Source organism: Dendrobates tinctorius, unplaced genomic scaffold, assembly GCF_039654945.1.
Source record: "Dendrobates tinctorius isolate UK_male_01 unplaced genomic scaffold, ASM3965494v1 ptg000011l, whole genome shotgun sequence".
NCBI classification, from domain to species: Eukaryota; Metazoa; Chordata; class Amphibia; order Anura; family Dendrobatidae; genus Dendrobates; species Dendrobates tinctorius.
In genome coordinates, this window is record NW_027361679.1 from 27,587,074 (window position 1) to 27,609,664 (window position 22,591).

Here is a 22,591-nt window from a genome sequence, read left to right on the forward strand (position 1 = left end):
TTTTACCATCTCGTCTGCCATTGATAAAAAGCTTGCTAGCTGAAAGCCAGTGACTTTGTTATGCCTTTTGACAGATTGGAGAACAAATTATCTGTCTTGGGAAGGCTGTTCTTGAGATTGATTGCTGTTAGCCTCTGGCAGTAGACAGAAACTTAGACAACTGAGAGAGACATAGTTTGGAGTGACTTTCAGGGGTTGAGACAACATAATCATATAATCCTACATTGTCCAAAAGTACAGTAACCATTTAAGTAGTCTACAAATATAACTGGTTTGATAGCTTTTCATTCCATCCTTGTTATATGCAGTATCATCTAAAATACCTACTGATCTTTTTGATTATCGTTTTATGATATTTGGTTTGGTTAATATTTTGTTAGCAGGAGGTTGTCGTGCCTAGAGGCTTTAGTGTTTTGACTATTTTTTGAGTATTGATCTCATGAATTATTTTCGATAACCCTGGCTCATGCATTAGTCAAGTAACTCACATCTAAAAACATCCTCTATCTGACATTGTCGTAATAGCGTAGCAGTCAATTTATCTTTCTAGGATTATAGTGGATATTCCCCATTCTGCACATCCAGGGCTGCGTTGCTGGCTAGATTTAGTCTAGCCAGAAGCTGCTAAAATAAGGTCAATCAATGCTTATAGATAAAAACATGTACAGATGTACTTAAAAAATATAAATGTCTTGTACTGATATGGTTTTCCACATTTTATCTTGTTGAATTTAAACCACCCTTACATTTATGTGTTTAGCAAGGTGCAGCTGTCAGTCAGGCTGGTTGGGCAGAAACTAAATAGACTTGGACTCTTGAGCTCTCACACTTTAGCTGGACTCAAAAAATGCTCATTATCATGTCAGGATTAAACAGCAAGTCTCATGCATTTTCAACTTGCATTATAAGGACTGCATCTGGACTAAGGGTCCATTTAAACAGACCATTTTATGGTACTAAACAATTACTGATTGGTCATTTAACAACCTTTTTACACAGGCAGACTGAATTGACCAATCTAACTTGGCTGCCATTGTTCTCGGCAGTGCGAATCCTGTTTACAGTGGAAAGAATAATTTATTCCGATGAGCCACTGTTTTGCCCATTCATTGGGTGATCGGTAGCTTGTTTACACAGAAATCATTCTTAAGATCATGCGTTCACAGTAATCTTTTGATGTAAATACAGCTGCAGAGCTCTATTTTTATTTTCAGAAGGCATTTTGAAATCTGCTTGAAGATGGGCCACAAGGGTATGTAGAGGGAGTCTAGAATCAATAGCCAGCTAATAGCATGTTAACCTATAAAGAGAATTATAGTGGAAAAATATTGAACCTAAAACAAACATGGGTATCAAAAAAATGGCCACATGAAGACCATATGTGAATACGGGCTTGTGCCAAGAAGGAGACCCAAAATCACTAGGATTAATGAAGCAATTTCAAATTTATTATCAAACAAATATACAATTATACAGTAGACATATAAATGGTGAGGTAGACAGATGAAAAATAGAAAAGATGGAAGACAAAAAATGGAACAAAAAATCCCTTGGAGACTCTTCTCCCTCCGAGTGTCCAAGAGATTTTTTCTTCCATCTTTTCTCTCCCTTTCTATTTTTTAGCTGCCTACCTCATCATTTATGTTTCTACTATACTGTATAATTGTATATTTGTTTGCTAATAAATTTGAAATTGCTTCATTAATCCTAGTGATTTTGGGTCTCCTTCTTGGCACAAGCCCGTATTCACATATGGTCTTCATGTGGCCATTTTTTTGATACCCATGTTTGCTTTAGGTTCAATATTTTTCCACTTTAATTCTCTTTATAGGTTAACATGTTGTGATTATATAGTGTTTTCAACGTTTAAGATATTGTTGGTTATGAAGATATTTAAAGAATAGCTCTCTAAAAAAAAAAAGATTTTAAAAAGTTTCTTTGTAGCCTGTTAGGTGGTTATGCTTTCAGTTCCCAACTCCTTACAAAGTTCTAGAATGCAAATCAGTAATTAAGCAACCAAAGCCAACCATCTACAGACAAATTTGTTTTGGTCTTATGGACATTGGCAGCACTAGAGAGTATTCTTGTTTTTCCTTTCTGCTTTTACCAGGGAACAATGTTTAAAGTTATCCTAATAGAAAAAATTGGAGTCCGGCTCAACCATACATGGATTTTCCTTTTCTTTATATTTTTCAAAAGAAATTATAGTGCATACAAAAGAAAATTTTCATGGTCGACATGACCCAGTCAACACATGGTCAGTCTGTTCATCTGTTTACTGGGAAATCTGCGCTTGGATTCATATGCAAATAAGGCTCTAGATGTGAAGTCTTTGTCATTCCTGCTTTATCCCCCCCATAGCACCACCTCTTTGAGCATATAGAGGCCATTATTCAAGCAGGAGGAGTCCTCACTGGAAGGGAATAGACCTGGAGCGATAGAGGCTTCAGCTCTACAGCCTCGCTTTGCATATTAATCCAAACACTGATTTCTCAGTTACATAGAAATGGGCTGGCCATGTAATAATATTGCTGGACTTCTCTTTGACAGAGCTACATGCAAATAAAAATAGTTTGGGAGGTGAAATCCTGATGACAGATTCCCTTTAAATCCAGAGACTGTGACCTTCTTTATTGTTATATTAACCTTCAGCTAATTACATTGATCACATTATTGATCCTTGTCTACATGACTGGATGCCCAGCAGCTTCTGGCTACAAATGAACAGGGAAGGATACAACAGCGGGTCAATTAGATCCTCCCAAATGACAAACAGAGAAGACAAGAATTATTTATAAACCTCCAAAACTGACAGCTTTCTAGCCTTTTCTTTTTCTATGTTTGCTTGAAAAAAGACTAGAAAAAAGCCAATATGCTCTTATGACTTTTTGAATCTGGCCACTCTAAGGATACAGTTGGCAGAATTAATGTCATGTGTTTGTAAGTAGCTGTCATTTCATTGTATGGACTGAAGAATAAGGACATGGCAGTAATGCCACTTATATCTCGGAGTTTTCCCTCTGTGTCACATCTCTGTATAGCAGGATCTGCTTCATCACAGGGGGTCACTGTTGAAGATTTTTCTTCCAGTTTCTTTCTCATTTAGACTGAAAATTTACATATTAGAGATTTTTGTTTTTTGTTTGCATAAATAAATACATTTTAGAGTTAAATATTAACCCCAAATCTCAAAAAATATTTCAATATAACAAAAACAGAAATTGAAACACAGAGCTAGTGAATCAATAAAAGAATATTATTTCATATTGTTTTTGCCTGAGAGACAACCATTATCTTTAATTATCTCTAACTGTCTCAGGAGAACCTGATGCATCCTGAACACAGCCAGGTATGTGTGACGGCGGCATTTCAGAGAAAAACCTACCGTTCTTTAGTTCCAGGGCAGCAGGTGGGGAGAAGCCACCGTGGACCCCCCTGTCCGACTAGTCTATAGCGTGGTCTTGATCCCCGGCGGTTTCTCCCCACCAACTGAACTGGAAAGACAAGTCTCTGCTTACGTGCCTGTATAGGCAGAGACAGTCCATTCAGGGAAGCAGGCGGGGAGAAATTGCCAAGGACCAGTCTGTCCAACTAGTCTATAGCGCAATCTCGATCCCCGGCAGCTATTAAAGTATGTTTTTCTGTGAAACGTCAAATATACCTGGCTGTATTCAGAAAGCCAGTGCTTGATATATGCTGCCTACAGATTGGGCAGCATGCATCAGGTGGCCATATTATACACATTAATTTTAATAGGTTGATGACTGAACAGTTAAATACAGTGGGGAAAAAAAGTATTTAGTCAGTCAGCAATAGTGCAAGTTCCACCACTTAAAAAGATGAGAGGCGTCTGTAATTTACATCATAGGTAGACCTCAACTATGGGAGACAAACTGAGAAAAAAAAATCCAGAAAATCACATTGTCTGTTTTTTTTTCATTTTATTTGCATATTATGGTGGAAAATAAGTATTTGGTCAGAAACAAGCAATCAAGATTTCTGGCTCTCACAGACCTGTAACTTCTTCTTTAAGAGTCTCCTCTTTCCTCCACTCATTACCTGTAGTAATGGCACCTGTTTAAACTTGTTATCAGTATAAAAAGACACCTGTGCACACCCTCAAACAGTCTGACTCCAAACTCCACTATGGTGAAGACCAAAGAGCTGTCAAAGGACACCAGAAACAAAATTGTAGCCCTGCACCAGGCTGGGAAGACTGAATCTGCAATAGCCAACCAGCTTGGAGTGAAGAAATCAACTGTGGGAGCAATAATTAGAAAATGGAAGACATACAAGACCACTGATAATCTCCCTCGATCTGGTGCTCCACGCAAAATCCCACCCCGTGGGGTCAGAATGATCACAAGAACGGTGAGCAAAAATCCCAGAACCACGCGGGGGGGACCTAGTGAATGAACTGCAGAGAGCTGGGACCAATGTAACAAGGCCTACCATAAGTAACACACTACGCCACCATGGACTCAGATCCTGCAGTGCCAGACGTGTCCCACTGCTTAAGCCTGTACATGTCCGGGCCCGTCTGAAGTTTGCTAGAGAGCATTTGGATGATCCAGAGGAGTTTTGGGAGAATGTCCTATGGTCTGATGAAACCAAACTGGAACTGTTTGGTAGAAACACAACTTGTCGTGTTTGGAGGAAAAAGAATACTGAGTTGCATCCATCAAACACCATACCTACTGTAAAGCATGGTGGTGGAAACATCATGCTTTGGGGCTGTTTCTCTGCAAAGGGGCCAGGACGACTGATCCGGGTACATGAAAGAATGAATGGGGCCATGTATCGTGAGATTTTGAGTGCAAACCTCCTTCCATCAGCAAGGGCATTGAAGATGAAACGTGGCTGGGTCTTTCAACATGACAATGATCCAAAGCACACCGCCAGGGCAACGAAGGAGTGGCTTCGTAAGAAGCATTTCAAGGTCCTGGAGTGGCCTAGCCAGTCTCCAGATCTAAACCCTATAGAAAACCTTTGGAGGGAGTTGAAAGTCCATGTTGCCAAGCGAAAAGCCAAAAACATCACTGCTCTAGAGGAGATCTGCATGGAGGAATGGGCCAACATACCAACAACAGTGTGTGGCAACCTTGTGAAGACTTACAGAATACGTTTGACCTCTGTCATTGCCAACAAAGGATATATCACAAAGTATTGAGATGAAATTTTGTTTCTGACCAAATACTTATTTTCCACCATAATATGCAAATAAAATGAAAAAAAAACAGACAATGTGATTTTCTGGATTTTTTTTTTCTCAGTTTGTCTCCCATAGTTGAGGTCTACCTATGATGTAAATTACAGACGCCTCTCATCTTTTTAAGTGGTGGAACTTGCACTATTGCTGACTGACTAAATACTTTTTTTCCCCACTGTATATCATCCTCTGGTTATGCCATACATATTTTTGTCCATATTGCCATTACAGTTGTTTTTACTGGTCATACAGTCTAATCTTTCTGGAACATTTGAAGGACCTTCTTCAGGGCAAGGCCAGACCGGACTGGCAATTCTGGCAAATGCCAGAAGGGCCTTTCTGAACATGGCCTGCCTTGTCTGCTACATTGTTAGCAGAATCTGTGTTCACAAGACAACCATACTGTTAACAGTTGTAATGGAGCACAAAGTCACTGACTCCATCACTTACTCCAGCAGGCCACGGGAATCATTAGAAATATTGGTCTTGTAGTAAATCTTGCTTTCCTCCATCCATGGTAATATTAGTAATATATTCCCATCTGGTGCTTGGGGACGGGGACAGCATGGGGCTGTCCTGATTTCAAATGCCAGGGATGAATTTCATCCCCTATCTGTACCTGTTTCAGGGTGTCGTTCCTTGACTACCATCTAAAAGACAAAAATTTTGAACAAAGTCTAAATTATCTAAAACAATATTTATTTTACCGTAATTCCCCTGGATGAATACTTGTTAGGTAGCTTAATTACAAAAGATGCAAAGATAAGAATAATTTATCAAGACTGGATAAAGAGAGTATGACTCAAATGATGACAAGAAGTCTCATGCTCATTGTAGAACTTGTTCAATCACATATGCCAGGATCTGGTTGAGGCAGGACCTCACAGTGGAGAGAAGCTCACAGGGACCCCTTTAGCAGGTACGGACTGGGGCTGAAATTCAGTCCTGGCATTTGAAATCACACAGGCCCATGTTGTCCCCGTCCCCATGAACCAGATGGGATATATTACTAATATTATCCTGGAAGGCAGAAGGGAAGATTTTTTTATAAGACCAATATTTCTAATGATACCGGTGGCCTGGTGGGGTAAGTGACGGAGGCAGCAACTTTGTGCTCCATCACAACTCTTAACAGTATGGTTATCTTGAGAACACTGACTGTTAACAACATAGCAGACAAGGCAGCCCATGACCAGACAGGCCTTTCTGGCATTTGCCAGATGGCCAATCCGACCCTGCCCTTTAGTAAAATGTGAGCCTGTCTTTTAGAGCCTATGACAGTCAGATGACACTTGACAGTTTTCTATTAACATTACACAGATGTGATAACTTTATTAATATTGACTATCAATATGCTCCTGCATGGTACTGTAGTATTACTATAAATCTTTGTCTGCAGAACATATAGAACGTTAATTGTGAGCACAAATGTATGAGAAATCTGTTTTGCAAGCTTCTGTTTGCCTTTTATGAACTAATATAAAATAAAAGAACGTGTAATACAGTTTGGATGAACACAACAAATGTGTTGTACAGGGCTGTGATACTCAGGACCTTTACTTAAGATCGGCGGAGGTTCAACTTCCGACACCAGATGTAAAAAGTTTACAGAACGAGAATAGAGCTTAATAAATTGTTCAGTGACCATTCATGTGTACTGTAGCTCAACTCCTATTGAAGTAAATAGGGGCTGAGCTGCAGTACCGGAAAAAGGCCACTACACAGTGCTGTGGTGTATATTCATTGCTGGCAGGTGTTGAGAACAGCTGATCAGTTGGAGTGTCGAATGTTGGGCCACCACTGATCTGGTTATCTATCCTAAGGTTAGGTCATCAACATTGCAATCCCGGACAGCCTCTTTAATATTCTCACATACATCAGACCTTTTTGTAAGTGGCAGGATGGCAAGTTAAACAAAATAATTCATGTCATCAAATAATTTATTTAGCAACCATAAATGAATGCTAAGAATTTATGCCTTCTTTCTTGTCTTAAAATATTTTGTTATATTGGAAGAGGAGCAGGAACCAGGTAGCCAATGATTCTGAACGATGGTGGAACCACCAACTGACTTTTATATTGTTTTCTACTAATTTCTGGATGAAATAAGCGTTTTTTTTATTAAAGCGTAAGTGCTTTAATTTTTATTCCATAAATCAATAGTACACATGAAAATAAACAACTTTGTAATATATCTTATCAGAGAAACCTGCTTCTTTTCCTGCTAGAATTGATCAGTGTTGTGAATCTGTTAATATGGTTTAAAGAAAAAAACCCATGACATTTACTTTACAGATTTTATGTTGGTTTCCCATCTTTTTGGGTCCCCCTACAGCATCAGGAGTGGCAGGGGATGCACAACACAGAACAAAAGTGGATTAGATAAGATAAATATGTAATTCTTTCTCCCCTTTCATTTCTCTGACAGTTAGGATCAGATGAAGTAATAATTATTATTAGTGTCATTTCTTAATAAATAAGAGGCAGCAATTAGTAAAATATAGCAAGCCAATGATTTTGGTAGTTAAAATCAATACTTTGCTACTTTTGTCATGGATTTTATTGTTTGTTGAGCTAAAAGGGTAGTTGGATACCTGTAAAACCACAGGGAATTTTGGACATAATGCATCACACATGGCGCTTGTACTAAAATAGCGTGGTACAAGAACTCGTACATGCTTCCGGCCAAAGGTCAGATAAATAGGTGTTTCACATATCCCTAGAGTCTCAGAGCTTTACATGTCAGCAAGTGGGTTTATAAACTTACGATGTCAGTGGGGTAAAAGAACCTGCTGGAACAGTAGCACATTTACATCTAACATCTTAGGAATGACTACTGACCAAAGTATGTATGGAGAAACTGCCAAATACCAATACGTTTTGCATAGATGTGTGTACTCGCTTTGAAGTGTGTTTATAGGCTCTACAACTATATAGTGGAAGTTCTATTTTTACATTTGCTTGTGCCACAATGATAAACTTCATAGAGTTTTATACATATAGAATATTGCCTCATTGTGGAAAAAGGATTGATGAGATTAGATGTCTTTTTAAGTGCATTGATGCCAGAGACTCTAGTGTTAACTTTTAGTGAAATATCAATACAGTTTGATGAAGATCTGCTTGTCACGTGGAGCCTACGTGTTTGTGGTTTTGTGTATCCACCTCTCTCCTATACATTTCTAAGCCAAACTCAACATGTCTTTGACGCTGAAACAGCAGAATGAGTGTTCTATTTAAAGAGATGAGTGCCACTTATTTATAGTCCGTTCCCACGGGATGCTCTGCCGGGACACCGCCTCCAATCCTCCAACCAGTGTTAAACAATTTTTAGGACATAAGCCTGTGTGTGAATTTGCCACCTATGTGCTGTAACACCGCTCTTCTAAAGTTGTGGTATTTGGTTACGTCTTGTTTTTTGTTACAGTTACTATTTTAGTATTTTGAACGCATAGTAAAGAAGGTGTGTGACGCCGAGTCACTTCTCACGGACGAGCCGTGAGTTGGGATAGTCGAGGAGTCCGAGAGCTGATGCCTCCTGGCCTCCAAAACATTTGCATTGTACTAAAAATTGCAGATTCTGGACAATGCCACTCTATTATACTATTCATATCTGTTTTTATTCTGAGAACTTTTTCAAAAGAATTCCGACATTTACCAATATAACAAACAGGTTGTCAATAATTATTTTAAATCTAGAGGACATTCCCAAATATATAGAGGTTGTCCCCATAGTAAAAAACAAAATAAGGCACTTCATACAGTAATGGGGTTCGTGAGGGTAATATGAACTGGGATCCCATTATAACAATTGTTGCTGGTATACAGGATGTACAGAGTGCATAAACAGAAATTTTCAAGCAAGGAGCGGATAATAGGGCCATTGACTAAATAGTGTGAACCTAGACTAAAAGATAAGTAGTCCTATGCAGTTTTGATATTTTTGCTGACTTGTTTATCATTACTTATATGTCTTACAGACTTTTCTGGCCTTGATGATTTGGACAGTGTCTATAGCAGTATCGAAAGACAAGTGAACGAGACACTGCGACGTCGTAGGCACACAACAGACAATGACTACAATATTGAAGTGCTGCTAGGAGTGGATGACTCTGTAGTCAGGTTCCACGGTAAAGAACATGTACAGAACTACCTCCTAACGCTCATGAACATTGTGAGTATGAAACTATTCTCATCAGTTGAAGTTGAACCCAACACAGACAAACAATAGGTGCTACAGAACTGGTCAAACCATCAGTTCAGGATTTGTCTTGTAATACACAAAATGAATATTTATGTTACTCATAGGGTTCGTGCAACAGGACCGTAAAAATTGGTTGAGTGTTATCCGTCGTTTTGATGGGTAGCACTCACCCCCATGTTACAATTTTGGCCTCGGAACAAGCGGTTCAAGGAATCACAACATTGACAATTTGCCTCCAATTATCAGGACGCACTTGTCCATTTAAGTCTATGGGACCACACAAGCATGACATCAGACTTTCATGGACAGATTGAATAGAGAAGGTGGAGAAACTTTTTTTTTTATTCTCCACATCCAAGAAAATCAGATCACACTCTGATAAGAGTGTGATTAGCATTATCTGACCAATTGTCTCAGATGAGAGAAAAACGGTTGTGTGACCCTTGCCTGATTGGAATTTGCCATAGTAATCCCTGTCGCTTGGTAAAAACTTTGAAAATCAAGTCATAAATTAATAATGATTAAAGGCTCTGTAGACATTTGAATAGCTCATCCTCCATTTGTCTAGAGCCGAATCCCCAACACTGCTATGGTGTCTGTGTTTTTGGCTGCAGCGGTGATGTCATTACTACAGAGTGCAGCACCACTGCAGCCAATTACTGAGCTTGGTGGCTCATGTCGCCAACAGCAGAGTACTAAGCTCAGTGACTTGCTGCAGTGGTGATGCACGCTGTAGTTGTGAAGTTATCAATGCAGTCAAAACACAGACACCTGTGCAGTAGAAGGTGAGTACTTTTTTTTTTTTTTCTTTTACTACTATTAGATTTCTTGGTGTCCACTTTTCTAACTGTGGAAAATCCCTTTAATTTTCTCTTTTATATTTTTGGTTTGCTATAATTTAGAATTAGTTGTATATATCTCACAAACTGTATCTATTGCTATCTGCTTAGGAATTTTCTGCGCAGAATTCATTTAATCCGCAGGTCAAATGACCTGCATTTTTCCTGCGGATGTAGTGCATTTTTTGTGCGGCTTTAATGCATGTTTTGTGCGGTTTTCCCCTGCGGTTTTCCACCTGCGGATTTCTAGAATGGAGCAGGTGGAAAACTGCAGCAAAAGCACACAAAAGTGACGTGCACTGCGGATTTTGTTTTACATAGAAAAGAATGGTACTGTATATCTCATCATATATATCAGGCATCTTAGTCAATAAGAAGCTAAATTGGAGTGCCCAGTGTCAGGCAGCTGCCATCAAAGCAAATAGGGTCATGGGATGCATTAGAAAAGTTCTGGGGACACGAGATGAAAACATAATTCTCCCTCTGTACAAATCACTCGTCAGACCACACTTGGAGTATTGTGTGCAATTTTGGACGCCGGTGCTCAAGAAAGACATTACTGAACTTGAAAGGGTTCAAAGGCGGGCTACTAAAATAATAAATGGAGTTGGTTCACTACAATACCCAGAAAGGTTATCAAAATTAGGTCTATTTACTCTAGAAAAGAGAAGACTTAGGGGAGACCTAATATATATGTACAAGTATATCAGAGGGCAATACAGAGATGTCTCCAATGAACTGCTTGTACCAAGGACTGTGACAAGAACAAGGGGGCATTCTCTTCGTTTGGCGGAAAGACAATTTCTGCACCAGCATAGAAGAGGGTTCTTCACGGTAAGAGCAGTGAGGCTCTGGAATTCTCTTCCTGAGGAAGTGGTGATGGCCAACTCACTGAATGAATTTAAGAAAGGAATGGATGCTTTTCTTGTGAGTAACAGTATAGAAGGTTACAAATAACATAATATTATAGGTAGATGGTTGACCCAGCTTAGGAGTCGGGAAGGAATTTTTTTCCCTATGGAGAAAATTGGCTTCTACTCTGTGGGTTTTTTGCCTTCCCCAGGATCAACAATGCAGAACAGCTGCACTAAAAATAGGCTGAACTAGATGGACATAAGGTCTTCCTTCAGCCTTCAAAACTATGTTACTATGTTACATGCAGCTCTGCTGCGAATCCGCAGGGCCAAATCCGCTGCGGTTCCGCAGCAGAATCCGCACCGTGTGCACATACCCTATATCTCATACAAAAGGAAGTGCTTTATCTGTACACATTTTTAGACATTCACTATCTGTCTGCTGTTTTAGAATGATTTAAAGTAATTCACTCAAATAGTTATTTATTTACCAAATAAATGGAGGCAAATATTAATCAGAAGTAAATTATTCTGCAAAATGACATGCAGCAATTCTGGTTAGACACGAAGTGAACTTATACACCATGTAAATAATTAGGTGGCTGAAAAGTTTGATATTAATTTGAAATATTTTGTGTGAAACGTACTCGGATAAGGTGTTACTAGTGGTGAGCGAACGTACTCGGTTAAGGTGGTACTAATGATGAACGTACTCTGATAAGGTGTTACTAGTGATGAGCAAAATAAATAGGGAATCCCTGCATGTGTTGTGGTTGTTGAACAGCTGCAAGACATGCAGCCACGGCGACACGAGCATAGTTTTTGAGCACGCCAAAGACACTCAGCACACCAGCACGCTCGGATAACACCTTATCCAAGCATGTTCGGTCATCACTACTAGTAACTAGAATTTCCAAATTCAGCTTGTTTTTGAAGAAACATTCTAAAAAATAAATTATCCAAGTAGACAATCCCTTTAAAGGGTAAACATTCTCTCTCCTGTCTGTTTTAGTAAATGCTTATGTTCCTGTTACATTTCAACATGGACCTGCTCTAGCAACGTCTGCTTCTGTCTTGCTGCTGTCATTCTCACTTGGAAGGGAAAACCCTAGTAATGAAGAGAAGTCAATGCCAGACAGAATGGGTGTTTGTGCTGTCCAGCAGCTCAGCAGGCATCATCAGCTTACTGCTGAGACCAATACGACAGCATCACGCCATACGTAAAGTCACAGCATTGTTTTGGACATTACCAGTTGTTGTGCTTGATTAACTTCTGTACTTTAGTGTTATTCTTCTGTTGTGCTCATCATGTTCTAGTCCCGACTGATTATTTATTTATTTTACTCATTTATATAGCGCCATTAAATCCACAGCGCTGTATAGACATTATTCTCACTATGTCGGTATCCGTGACTCCCTTGATCTGATTTTAGCTTGTCTGATCTCATTTAACTTGCTCTTTGACAATCTACAATCTGTTTTCTGTCCCCATCATTCCACTGAGACTGCCCTGACCAAAATTACTAACGGCCTACTTACAGCCAAAGCTAATGAACAATACTCTATACTCCTCCTTCTAGACCTGTTCTCTGCTTTCGACACAGTTGACCACTGCCTCCTACTACAGATCCTCTCCTCATTTGGCATCAAAGACCTCACCCTATCCTGGATCTCATCATACCTTACCAACTGCACAGTCCGTGTCTCCCACTCCCACACTACCTTCTCATCCCACTGTTATGGTTAGGACATGGTTAATGTCCTGTTCTCACAGGGTTAACTTTTGCCAGCCTCTCTTTGGATCTGGGAGGGGTATTTATACTCACTCAACTAGCATTCTCTGTCAGTTATACTGCTGTTCTGGTGTGTCTGACCCCTGGTGTGCGTGTACTCATAGAATCATAGAATCATAGAATCGTAGAGTTGGAAGGGACCTCCTGGGCCATCTGGTCCAACCCCCTGCTCAAAGCAGGATTCGCTAAATCATCCCAGTCAGATGTCTGTCCAGCCTCTGTTTGAAGACTTCCATTGAAGGAGAACTCACCACTTCTCGTGGCAGCCTGTTCCACTCATTGATCACTCTAACTGTCAAAAAGTTTTTTCTAATATCTAATCTGTGTCTCCTCCCATTCAGTTTCATCCCATTGCTTCTAGTCTTTCCTTGTGCAAATGAGAATAAAGTTGATCCTTCTACAATGTGACAGCCCTTTAGATATTTGTAGACAGCTATTAAGTCTCCTCTCAGTCTTCTCTTTTGCAAACTAAACATTCCCAAATCCTGCAACCTTTCCTCATAAGACAGGGTTTGCAGACCGGTCACCATTCTGGTCGCTCTTTTCTGAACTTGCTCCAGTTTGTTGATGTCTTTTTTAAAATGTGGTGCCCAAAACTGGACACAATATTCCAGATGAGGTCTGACCAAAGAGGAGTAGAGGGAAATAATGACTTCACGTGATCTAGACTGTATGCTTCTGTTAATACATCCTAGAATTGCATTTGCCTTTTTTGCTGCTGCATCACACTGTTGACTCATATTCAGTCTGTGATCTATTAGTATACCCAAGTCTTTTTCACATGTGCTGTCACTTAGCCCTATTCCTCCCATTCTATATATGCTTTTTTCATTTTTATTGCCCAGATGTAGTATTTTGCATTTCTCCCTGTTAAAAACCATTCTGTTAGTTGCTGCCCACTTCTCCAGTTTATTTAAATCTTTTTGAATCCTCTCTCTCTCTTCTCTAGTATTAGCTATCCCTCCTAGCTTTGTGTCATCAGCAAATTTAATCAGTTTACCCTCAATTCCTTCATCTAAATCATTGATAAAGATGTTGAACAATACAGGGCCCAGGACAGAGCCCTGTGGTACCCCACTTGAGACATTCTTCCAACTGGATGTGCAGCCATTTACGACCACTCTTTGGGTCCGATCACTAAGCCAGTTATGAATCCACCTAACAGTTGCCTTGTCCATTCCATACTTAGTCATTTTTTCAATACGGATTGTATGAGAGACTTTGTCAAATGCTTTGCTGAAGTCAAGATATACTATATCTACAGCATTTCCTTGATCACCCAATCAGTGATACCGTCATAGAAGGAAATTAAGTTAGTCTGACATGACTTATTAGTTACAAACCCATGCTGACTCTGTTTAATCACTTCATTCTTATCCAGGTATTGACATACATGTTTAATAATTTGTTCAAAGATCTTTCCTGGTATAGAAGTCAGACTCACCGGCCTATAGTTCCCTGGGTCCACCTTCTTCCCCTTTTTGAAGATAGGAACAACATTTGCTCTTCTCCAGTCTTCTGGCACTTCTCCTGTTCTCCAAGAATTTTCAAAGATTATGGAGAGGGGTTCAAAAATTTCTTCTGCTATCTCCTTCAGTACTCTGGGGTGTAATTCATCTGGACCTGGAGACTTGAATTCATTTAGGTTAGCTAAGTGTTTCCTCACTATCTTTCTGTTTATAGATATCCTGGATTCCTCTATTCCCTTAATAGGACAGTGAATAACAGTTGATGTTACATTTCCTTTCTGAGAGAAAACAGATGCAAAATAGGAATTTAAAAGTTCAGCCTTCTCAACATCCTGTCTTACCATTTCATCATTTTCATCCTGTAAAAATCCTATAGCATCTTTGACTTTTCTTTTACTTTTGACATATCCCCAAAATCCTTTATTATTGTTTTTGACATCTCTTGCAAGCCTCAATTCATTTTCAGCTTTAGATAATCTGATTTGTGCCCTGCAGGTTCTGCAGACAGCATTATATTCTTCTTTAGATATGCCTCCCTCTTTCCATTTTATAAACATTTTTTTCTTCCTTTTTAGCATGTGCTTAAGTTCTGTGTTCATCCATCCTGGTTTCCTTAAATGCTTCCTATTCTTCCCTCTTTTCGGAATTGTTAACAACTGTGCTTTGAGAATTTCATTTTTCAAGATTTCCCATCCCTCCTGGACATTTTTGTCTTTTAGGATATCCAGCCATTGGATCCCTCCAATTCTCTTTCTGAATCCCTTAAAATCTGCCTTTCTGAAATCTAACCTTGACGTCTGAGTCTTCACAGGTCTTCCTCCTCTAGTTATCCAGAATTCTAAAATAGCATGGTCACTACCTCTGCGTTGTTTGTTTGCTTCCCGTGTATGATCCGGCTTGTTCCTTCACTCTGTACTCCGTCTCTCGTTTTGGTACCATTGTCTTTTCTGTTTCTGACCTCCTGGCTTGGCTATCGTTACTCTGTTACAGTTTACCCGTATTGTACCATCTAATGCCCGTTCTGGTTTTCTGATCTATTGCTACGTCCTGACTATCCATTCTGTCTAATCCTTTGGTACTGCATTGCTATCTCGTGCTTTGACCTCGGCTTGATCTGGTTTCTGTCTCTGTCTATGCCCCTTGGTAACATTGTCCTGTAGTTACCTTTCTAGGAGTTTCCCTGCAGCTCCTAGCTCCGTGAAGCTTAGGCCACGCCCCCAGCAGTCACGTGATTCAGGTCCTGGAGCATGCATTGTCACCACTGCTGCCCGCTCTGCAGATATCTTTGTGCACAGTCTTTGTACTCAGGACACGCGCTCTGGCTCAGCGAGAAAGTGCAGTGCGGTGTTCCTGACACCCACCCTCTCTCTGTTGGAGTCCCACAAGGCTCTGTTCTAGGACCCCTACTCTTAATCTATACACTTGGCCTGGGACAACTCATAAAGTCCCCTGGATTCCAGTAACACCTTTATGCTGATGACACTCAGATCTACTTCTCTGACGCAGATGTCACCTCTCTGCAGTCCAGAATCCCGGAGTGTCTCAACCATATGTTCCTTCTTCTCGTCTCGCTTCCTCAAACTCAATGTGGACAAATCTGAACTCATCATCTTTCCTCCATCTCACAGATCTTCCTAACCTGATCAATCTATTACAATTAATGACATCATGCTTCCCCCGTATCGGAAATCCACTGCCTCAGAGTAACCCGTGACACTGCCCTGTCCTTCAAACAGCACATCCAAGCTCTTTCCAACTCCTGTCGCTTCCAGCTCAAAAATATTTCCAGAATCCGCCTTTTCCTCAACCCTCAATCTACTAAAATGCTTGTGCATGCCCTCATCATCTCCCCCCTCAGTGTATCCAGTTAAAATTACTAATACTGACCTACAAAGCCATACATAACCTGTCTCCTCCATATATCTCTGAACTAATCTCCCGATAGCTTAACTCACGTAATCTCCGGTCCTCCCAAGACCTCCTTCTCTCCTCCACAGTTGTTCGCTCCTCACCTAATCGCCTCCATGATTTCTCCCGAATATCCCCCATCCTCTGGAAATCTGTGCCCCAACACGTCCGACTATCAACCACATTCGGACCCTTCAGACGTAACCTGAAAACCCACCTCTTAAGAAAGCTTACAGCCTGCAATGACCCCACTGCCTCCTCACCATTATCAGAGCTACCGCTTCACCAACATCGGAGCTGCTGCAACCCCACAAACTACTATCTCCTTCCCCACCATCCTTTAGAATGTAAGCCCACAAGGGCAGGGTCCTCTACCCCCCCAGGTGTATCAATCTCTGATTGTTAGTTTGTTTACTGTAAGTGATATCTATGATATACAGCTCTCGCAAAAATTAAGAGACCACTGCAAAATTTTCAGTTTGTGTGATTTTTATTTTTATAGGTATATTTTTGAGTAAAATGTATATTGCTCTTTTATTCTATAAACTACTGACAACATGTCTCCGAATTTCCAAGCAATACATTTTGTATTTATTTTCAGAAAATGAGAAATGGGCAAAATAACAAAAAATGCAGTGCTTGCAGGCCTCAAATAATGTTAAGAAAACAAGTTCATAATGATTTAGAAGTAACAATACTAATGTTTAACTCGGGAAGAGTTAAGAAATCAATATTTTGTGGAATAACCATGATTTTTAATCTCAGCTTTCATGCGTCTTGGCATGCTTTCCACCAGTCTTTTTCACACTTCTGTTTGATGACCTTATGCCACTCCTGGTACAAATATTTAAGCAGTTCTTCTTTGTTTGATGGCTTGTGGCCATCTTCCTCTTGATTACATTCCAGAGGTTTTCAATGAGGTTCAGGTCTTGGAGATTGGGCTGGCCATGATAGGGATTTGATGTGGTGGTCCTTCATCCACACATTGATTGACCTAGCTGTGTGGCATGGCACATTGTCCTGCTGGAAAAACCAGTCCTCAGAGTTGGGGAACATTGCCTGAGCAGAAGGAATCAGCTGTTTTTCCAGGATAACCTTGTATGTGGCTTGATTCATACGTCCTTCGCAAAGATTAACCTGCCCTATTCCAGCTTTGCTGAAGCATCCCCAGAACATCACCAATCCTCCACCAAATTTCACAGTGGATGAGGCTTGTACGCCTCTCCATGTCTCTGTCTAACCATTAGATGACAAGGTGTTGGGCAAAGCTGAAAATTAGACTCATCAGAGAAGATTACCTTACTCCAGTCCTCTATGGTCCAGTCCTTATGGCCTTTGGCAAACTTCAGCCTGGCTCTCCTTTTCTTCTCATTGATGAATGGCTTTTTTCTAGCTTTACATGACTTGAGCCCTCCCTCTAGGAGCCTGTTAAGAACTGTTCTTGCCGTGCACTTAACTCCAGCTGCCATTTGCCATTCCTTTTGTAGGTCACTTGATGTCATCCTGCAGTTGTTGAGTGACATTCGAATAAGATGACTGTCATCCCGGTCAGTGGAGAGTCGTTTTCGCCCTCTGCCGGTCTGTAGCTTTGTAGCGATGTCTGCTGCTTGATCTTGTTGTAATGCACTGCCGTCTTAGAAATTGTAAGGATGGAGGGAACATGATGTCACTGTATCCCTCTGCTAGTAAAGCCAGAAGTGAGCCCTTCATTTCATCACTCAAGACTTTTCTTTTCAACTCCTTTGGCATGGTTGAAAGGTTATTTTTTCATTCCTATTACTTTTGGGATATTACTAGCATTTGTTTTGCCATTCAGCTTGTCCTATTGGAAGAGGATTGTGAACACCACAGCAGGGTTTTTTATACTTTCCTTTGTTAAATAAGATTTGGTTCAGGTGATCACCTAATCAGAAGCACATTAAGTAGAATGAGGTGTACTCTGGTTGGAATTCTACTGACACTGGAATGGAATGTCTGTCAGACATGTAGAGAAGCTGATTTTTATAAAACTGTGCAGTGGTCTGTTAATTTTTGCCAGAGCTGTATGTAACGCCTTTTCATGTACAGCACCATGGATTCAATGGTGCTATATAAATAATTAATAATAATGATAATTTGACTATGAAGGGGACTGCAGTGTTCAGCTGGAAACCTGAGAGTTTGTGCCATCAAGGAGTTAATGCAATGCTTCTCATCTGACAATTTGTTGGTTCACCCTCATCTAGAGCATCCCTTTGTAGTGATGGTTGATACTGATGATTTTGGAGCAGTATTATCACAAGGAACACTGTCTTTTACTCAGCTCCAACCATTTTTCTTCTTCCTTGAGACACTATGATACCGGGGATCATGAATTGTTGGCAATAAAATAGGCCTTTACTGAGAGGTGTCAATTCTAGAACATGCTAAAAATAAAAGCACTCATCAGTGACCACAAGAATCTTATTTTTTTAAATCAGCCAAAGGACCACACCCTAAGCAAACCAGATGGGATTTGTTCTTTTCTAGATTTGATTTTGCATTGTGATTCAACCTGGTATTAAAAACGTAAAAACAGATGCTCTTTTCCATATTTCAGTCCATTTCAAACTCTGGACTCAGAAAATGTTCCTATTCTTGCTGTGACTAAAGAGATCCTGACAGACTACTTCAACAATGTGTTACTGAACCCATCTCTCCATGGACTTTATTACTGATCTGTCATTCTCAGCCCAGGTAGTTCTGGACAGTAAGCACTGTCACTTTGTTCCTTTTGCCAGATTTACTGATTCCTTAACCCTATGTAAGCTATTCATCAAACATATTGCACATGTGCATGTAATTCCTGAAACCGGTTTCTGATCGAGATACTTTGTTAGACATTTTGTAATACGTTTAATGTAGAGTTGTCTTTTTATACTGCTTACCACCCAAAGACCAATGATAAAACAGATGTTTGAGCAATATTTTCAGTTTTATACAGTAGTGTTCAAAATAATAGCAGTCCAATATGACCAGATTAATCAATGTTTTTTGTATAAATTATATTACCATATGTCAAACAATATACCAGTTGGTGCAGTAGATTCTAAGAAAACCAACACTGCACATTCGTCTGTGTATTAGAATAATTAATTGAAAGAGGGTGCGTTCAAAATAATAGCAGTGTGGAATTCAATTAGTGAGGTCAATCATTCTGTGAAGAAACAGGTGTGAATCAGGTGGCCCTTATTTAAGAGTGAAGCCAGGACATGTTGTACATGCATTTCTCCTTGAAAGCTGGAGACATATGGGACGTTTGAGACTTTGTTCAGTAGAACAGCTTACTTTGGATAAAAAGTTGATTGGAGAGGGTAAAACGTATAAAGTGCAGACAATGATAAAGTGCTGAATCGCTGTTCAGCTAAAATAATCTCCAATGCTCTAAAATGGAAAGCCAAACCAGAGAGAGGTGAAGAAAACGGAAGACTACATATCAAGAATGGCAAAAGCTCAGGCAATGATCAGCTCCAGGATGATCAAAGAGAGTCTCAAGTTACCTGTGATACTGTGACAGTTGGAAGACGCCTGTGTGAAGCTAATCTCTTAGCAAGAAGTCCCCACAAAGTTAAGACATGTACTGATGCGGATACATTTTGTCAAAGAACACATTAACTGGCCTAAAGAGAAATGGAGAAACATTTTGTGGACTGATGAAAGTAAAGTTATTCTTTTTGGGTCCCAGGGCCACAGACAGTTCATCAGACGACCCCCAAACTGTGCATTCAAACCACAGTACACTTTGAAGACAGTGAAGCATGGTGGTGCAAGCATCATGATATGGGCATGTTTCTCTTACTATGGTGCTGGACCTATTTACCGCATACCAGGGATCATGGACCAGTTTGCACATATTAAAATACTTGAAGAGGTCATGTTGCCTTACGCTGAAGAGGATATGTCCTTGTGTTTCAACAAGACAACGACCCTAAACACACCAGTAAACAAGCAAAATCTAGGTCCAGTCCAACATAATTGAGATTATGGAGTGGCCAGCCCAATTCCCGGACCTTAATCTGATTGAACACTTGTGGAGTGACATAAAAAATACAGTTTCTGAGGCAAAGCCAACACATTCCAAAAAAATTGTGATATGTAGTCAAAGCATCCTGGGCTGGAATAACAGGTGACAGGTGCCAGAAGTCGGATGACTCTATGCAACATAGATGTGAAGCAGTTGTAAAAAAACTGTGGGTATACAACTAAATATTAGGTTAGGGATTCACAGGAATGCTAAATTCACAAAACAAAAGCACATATTGTGAATTTATAAAGACAGATACAAACATTGCTATTTTTAAGAACAGCTCAATGTTCATTTTTTGTCATTTTCTGTAAAGTAGTTAAAAATTATATACATTTCTTTACATGCTTTGAATTAGAAAACAGTGTGCAATCTTCCCAATGCATGGAAATAAACTAGTATAGAGATTTTGTGATTAACTCAAGTTTTTGAACACTACTGTGTATATATACAGTAGTTATTAGTCTGAGTTTGCAATTAAAGGGGTTGTCCACGTTTAGGACAAATATACATATTTTATTTTACATCAGTGCATGTATTTCGGGCTAAAAAATAAACTTTGAACTTGGGCTTTATTAAAAATTTAACACTGTTTGTCTTTTATAGGCTTTTTGTTTTGCTGCACATTCAACTTTGATGTGGTCTGTGGCCATAAATCAGCTAGGATTAGCTCAGAAAAGACAAGAGTTACAAACTCTGCTGTCATTCAATCTGAATGAGCTCACTGATGGAGTCAGAAATAGACAGTGCAACATAGTTTCTTTAGAAGGTAATGGTGCAAAATTTGGAATTAAATCCAGTTGTAAAAATGATTTTTTTTAGCAATAAATGCATGCATTTAAGTAAAAAAAAATAAAATAGTGAACAACCCTTCTCATACTCGGTATAAGGAATCCATCAATAATTTTTCACATTTTTTTCGATAATCCTATGTACTTTTCTCATTTTTGTTCTTTTTCAACCTCCGACTTGGAGACTCCAGTTAAGCTTTAACCTATTCATAGATTTATTATCTGGTCTGTAGTCAGAAAAAAACGTGAAGAAAATACAGATCAAACTTACCTCACCTGCTAATAAGACACATTCTAGTGGTCCACTGAAATTATCAAACTCAAATTTGCTTCTGCCAAGTTGGGGCCCAAGTTTATTGGTCCCCATGAAATAATTGAGGTTGTTAGTTCTGTAGCCTCTCCGTCTGAAACTGCTTACACATCCTTTCAGTCTCCTATTGTATTTAATAAATCTTTCTGCAAAATATATCTGCTGCCTGTTCACAGCATGAGAGATCCTCTTCCTCATGTAATGATCAGAAGAAACTTGGAATATTACGCACAGCAAATTCTTAATTCTTTAATGGTGACAAGGCCTTAAAGTATCTTGTCATTGGAGAGGTTTTTGTCCACAGGAGAAATCTTGGGCTTCGGCTAGTAATATCAATGACAACCAGGTCTGGAAATGTCATTTATACTTTCTTGATAAGTCAGGAAAAAAGAATACAAATGTCGTTCTTAAAAATGAAGGGGGAATCGGTACTGTTATGTTCTTACCTGGATTTGCCTCAGCAACATCTGCTTCTAACAAGAAGGGCCTTAATCACTCTGCAAGGGGTGCTTGTTCTGAAGGAGACATCATTGCAAATATCATTAAATGGCACAGATGCTGTCCAGCCAGGAATCCTGTTTTGACCATGCTTGTGACTCTGATTATTTCTGTCTCTGTGATCCCTTCTGATTTGACCTTAGCTTGTCTGTCTTTGTTCTGACTGTTCCTCCGACTGCTATATTGCCTTCTCATTCTGTCCCTGGTTATGTCCCTTCTGTTACTGACCATGCTAACTTGACTATCCTCAAACTTGCTCCTCTAGCCAGCAGCTACTTCATGAACTCAACTCAGGGGGCTCTGTTGTAAGTCCAGATCACTGTATAGGGAATAAAGGGAGAATACAGGGGTTCCTAAGAGAAATTCTAGACTGAGTGGCTAACGCCAAGTATATATGTGTGAGGTAGCATTTTTGAGCTGACGACCGTTGTCAAATTTTGCAATAAAATACCTGTGCTGGAAAATTGTTTCATAAATTTGCAACATTCGATTGTCACGTTCCTGTTATTTCTTTGGAAGATGTAAGAATAATTTGAAAAATTTAAATTGCTAGATAAAAGTGAATATTCACACATTACATTTGTCACATTTCTTTATATCTTTATATGCTGCTTCTGTTGTTGCTCTTCTAGAGACTCATGTTTTTTTATATTCTTAGAGTATGAAATTGGAAT

General features: G+C 39.6%; 1 protein-coding gene across 1 annotated transcript in view; it reads left to right on the plus strand.

Moving 5' to 3' along the window:
* ADAMTS3 (ADAM metallopeptidase with thrombospondin type 1 motif 3) overlaps nt 1-22,591 on the plus strand; it is a 278,244-nt gene that overhangs the window by 156,536 nt on the left and 99,117 nt on the right. Inside the window, exon 5 of the mRNA XM_073590493.1 lies at nt 9,190-9,383. Coding sequence (XP_073446594.1) covers nt 9,190-9,383 — 194 coding nt within the window. The remainder of the gene's footprint in view (nt 1-9,189; nt 9,384-22,591) is intronic.